Source organism: Otolemur garnettii, unplaced genomic scaffold, assembly GCF_000181295.1.
Source record: "Otolemur garnettii isolate 467f Iridium unplaced genomic scaffold, OtoGar3 scaffold00005, whole genome shotgun sequence".
In the NCBI taxonomy this organism is placed as follows: Eukaryota; Metazoa; Chordata; class Mammalia; order Primates; family Galagidae; genus Otolemur; species Otolemur garnettii.
This window is the reverse complement of record NW_003852400.1, coordinates 41,915,267-41,919,638: the sequence shown is the minus strand read 5'-3', so window position 1 is coordinate 41,919,638 and position 4,372 is coordinate 41,915,267. Positions and strand designations below refer to the sequence as shown.

Below are 4,372 nucleotides of genomic sequence, written 5' to 3'. Positions count from 1 at the left end.
TCCAACTCCTGGGCTCAAGTGAGTCTCCTGCCTCAGCCTCCCAAGTAGCTGGGACCACAGGTGCCCGCCACGATGCCTGGCCATTTTTTGGTTGCAGCCGTTATTGTTGTTTCGTGGGCCCAGGCTGGATTCGAACCTGCCACCTTAGGTGTATATGGCTGGCACCTTAGCCCCTTGAGCCACAGGCGCCGAGCCACTAATGAATAAATTTAAGCTACAACTTATGTCATCTTTCTGATCCTTAATTCTTTCACCTAAAGGGACCAAATACATTTACCTTGCAGGACAGCCATGTTGGAGATAACATAAGCAAACTGCCCCCCACAGAGTCTAATATAGTAGGTGTTCAATAATATAATTTTGGAAATATAATTTAGTTTTCGTATCACCATTTTTATGTGGGGACCTATACCTGACACAATTCCTTCTCTACTCTTGAAGATGGACATGACATATATGAAATCTCAATGGAAGTTGAAAAGTCATTTTATCTCACATATGAAGAAAATCCTCCACTAAAACCAAGGAACTTAAAATTATTTTGCAAAATACCTGTAATTTTTTGACAGTAAGTCTTCCAGAAATCATTCCCTCGTCATTATTTTGCTTTTTATGCTCATTGATCACTCCAATAATTCTTTGCTCTAGCTTATTATTAATTACCACCTGTTGAGGCCAAAAAGGTCATGTTAATTAGAAAAATTATTAAAAATCAGAAGCAAACTATATTCTATATTTCTGCCAATCAAGCCCAAAATTTCAGCTAAACTCAGACACAGTAACTATTTTTTTGACTACCATTCATTTGACTGTATTTCTAACATGTTTAATAAAAAATGAGGTATGAAAAAGTGGACAGATAACTTATGGCAAGAAAAAAATCCTTTCCTAAAGCCTCTGGAGGCCAATGTCAAGTCACTGTCCTTGGACTATGCTTGGGTGCTATCATGAAGATTCCTAAGCTCCATCCTAAACATACTGAATCAGAATTCCTGAGAATGGAGCCTAGAAATTTGCCTTCATGTAAACCAGCCCAAGCACATAACCTAAAAGAATGCTACACTAAAAAGGGGATAATCAATTGAAATTTAAAAACTAAATATGTAGTAATAATAGGTCACACAAATTCTCCTGGAATCCAAAGTTTGATGCCTATTTTTTCCTGCTGGTCATTTTATCTTTTGTTCTTCATTATTTTTAACGTAAGAATATACAAGAATCTACCTACAAAAATACCTTCTTTTTATTACTTAACAGGATGCCTACTGTGAACCAAGCACAAAAGTATACTTTAGGAATTCAGCCTAGACCAAGAAACATATATAAAGAGATATATTATAACCCAAAATTAAGTCATGCTTCAAAGTTTGGATCTTAACCAGACCTTCCTTAATTTCTTATAGGCTCTCAGCATATATGTACAATTTACTTCCATTTAGTAGAGAAAAACTCCTTGTACTGTTTATGAAAATTTTAAATGCTCCACATTTACTTTAAGTATACATCATTTTTTTGAAAAAAGGGAACATTTCTTGAAATGATGCCAAACCTTGGTTACTTACTTTCAAAATAGATTTATCCAGATTTGCAGGACCACCAGAATCATTTGTAGAATTAAAACTATAAATCTTTGGACCTGTAGATAAGGGATGACAAATAGTCAATGCAATTTAATAATACTCATTATTTTAATTTGCCACTAAAGATGGATAAATATTAAATATTTGATTTCAGCTTTCCCCTCATATTTCACCAAATAACTACATCTAGTAATATCCCCTCTAAATTTTCAACATTTGTCCACGTAGCATTTCTCTAGGTTAACCAGTTTCCGCAAATGCTTGTATATATTTTGGGCTAAATTTATCTTCATCTTCCTAATTTTTAACGAGATGCTTTTCTTCCTCACACTTAACTGAGGCAAGACATCTCAGAGCTTACATTGTTGGCAGAGAAGATGGGTAATTTTAAAGAGAAAGCACCTTCCCCAGAAGGGGGATACTAAGTGAACAGGGAAGTGGGAGTTCCTAAGTTCTCTTTTCTCCTTGGACTTAAATTTCCAATGGCAGCTATAAAAAATTACCATAAACTTGACAACTGAATACAACAGAAATTTATTATCTCACAATTCTCCAGTCTTGAAGTCCAAACTTAGGTTATGAGTAGGACCATGCTCCCTCTGAAGGCTCTAGGTGAAAAATGCTTCCTTGTCTCTTCTAGCTTCTGGTGGCCTCAGGTGTTGTTTGCTTTTGGTGGCATAACTCTAATTTCTGTCCCTTCTTCACATAGTCTTCTTCCCAATGTCTTTCAGAGTCCAAATCTGCCTCTCCATTCTCTTGTCACTTACTAGGCACTAAAACTAGTATGATTTCATCTCAAGACTCTTAGCCTATTAAATCTGTAAAGACTCTATTTCCAAATAAGATCATATTCTGAGGTTCAAGGTGGACATTGAGTATTCACTCAATTTGCTACAGTTGCCAAGTCTGTCCCAGTCAACACAAATGCTATACATTCTCAGTTCTCTAACAATGAGTAACCAAGAAGGAATAAAGCTTTTCAAACTTTTGGCTTAACCTCTTATTCTCTTAAAAATTACTGAGAATCCAAATAGGTTTTATGTGTTTTTTTTAAATCTACTGATATTAAATTTAAGAAATTATAAATTAAAGGGTAATATTTTTTAATTCATTAAAAATAATAAACTTGTAATATAAATAACACTGTTAATAAAATATGGCTATATTTTCTAAAATAAAACAAAATATTTTCCATTTTTGCAAATCCCTTTAATATTTGGTGTGGTAGTATGCTCAGGCTGCCATAATAAAATACCACAGACTCCTGGGTGGCTTAATCAACAGAAATTTGTTTCTTGCTGGGAAGTCCAAGATTAAGGTGCCAGCAAGGTAGATTTCATTCTGGGGCTTCTTCTTTTGGTGTGTAGGTGGCCACTGTCTTGATGTATGTTCCTATGGCTTTTCCTTTGTACTTAGTTGGAGAGACTGAGCTCTCAGATGTCTCATGTTATAAGAACACTAACCCTATTAGATCAGGGCCCCATCCTTACGACCTCATTTAATCTTAATTACTTCTTCAGGGGCCTTATCTCCCAATATAGCCATACTGGGGGTTAGGGTTTCAACATATGAACTTTGAAGGGACACATTCAGTCCATAACATCTGGCTTCTTCATTCAATCTGCTATAATGTTACATTATTATGTAGCCTCTGGAAAACTCTACCATATACTCATGGAAAATTAAACACAAAAAATAGCAACTAACATCTCAGAATTACTATGAAAATAGTTTTGACTTCACAGAGTCCTTGCCCCTCAGGACCTCCTGAATACACTTTGAGCACCACTGTTATAAAAGAATAATCCCAGAATCTTATAAAACCTAGTTACTATTTTTATAAACCTTAAACTGGGAAATTTTTTTTCCCTTTGAGATACCTAAACATTACGTTTAAATGTTTTTACTGTTTTAATGTTGAAGACTTTGGTCTTGATACTTGCTAATATAATTAGGTATTTTAAAAGAAAAACAAATTTTGAGAATAACTACTCGAAAATTAACTACTTTAATTTTGAGGAGTAGGAACTGGGGACATTTGTGGTTCCCTCAATTACTGCTGTAATATTTAGTTATATGAGAGTACCAAGTCTACCTGAAATATGTTAAAAAACAGTAATAATTCTGGCATAGTAGTATTAGTTTCCTTATTTTCTAGTTTCCAATTTTACCTTAATTCTAGTAAGCTCATAAATTCATGTCAATAGCCATAGAGGAGACTATGTCATTAGTAGCTTTTAATCATTTCTAGGGTCTTAATAGTTAATAGTAAGTGCATTCACAAAATTCAGCATACGAAGTTTTAGAGGTCCCCAAATCCATCGAGGGGCCCCAGTTACAACCCTTCTTAAAAAGGCACACATAGATGAACAGTTTGTTACCAAAACTATTCTGAGAAAGTTCAAAGTTGATGTGCCATTGACAGGAGTGAGATTATAAATTCCTTTAAAAATACTGTTGGTTTTTGTTTAATTTTGTGAATTGAAATTATTAAAGTTAAACTCTCACTGGTCTCCTCCAAACATTTCACCTGGGACTTTCAACCATATCAGTTTTCTGAGGTTGGCTAACACTACAAACTTCCAGAGGGCAAATAAGAAAAGAGCTGAGTCCCTGAAAAATCATCAGGCGAAACAGGGAATTCCGCTATCACATTCAGTGGGTGGCAATCATGGTCCCTAGGAGAGAGTATGTTTTCATTTTAATCAATACCCTGAGGAACTGAAGCAATAATAACATTTTATCATAGAGAGATGCCACCGGTAAAGCCCTATCATCTTCAGATTCTTCCT

At 35.0% G+C, this 4,372-nt stretch overlaps 1 protein-coding gene across 1 annotated transcript in view; it reads right to left on the bottom strand.

The window, feature by feature from the left end:
• Nucleotides 1–4,372, bottom strand: part of DHX29 (DExH-box helicase 29) — a 55,534-nt gene that overhangs the window by 46,368 nt on the left and 4,794 nt on the right. The window contains exons 2-3 of the mRNA XM_003782762.3: nucleotides 1,563–1,636; nucleotides 553–666 (exon numbers count right to left, since the gene is read on the bottom strand). Coding sequence (XP_003782810.1) covers nucleotides 553–666; nucleotides 1,563–1,636 — 188 coding nt within the window. The remainder of the gene's footprint in view (nucleotides 1–552; nucleotides 667–1,562; nucleotides 1,637–4,372) is intronic.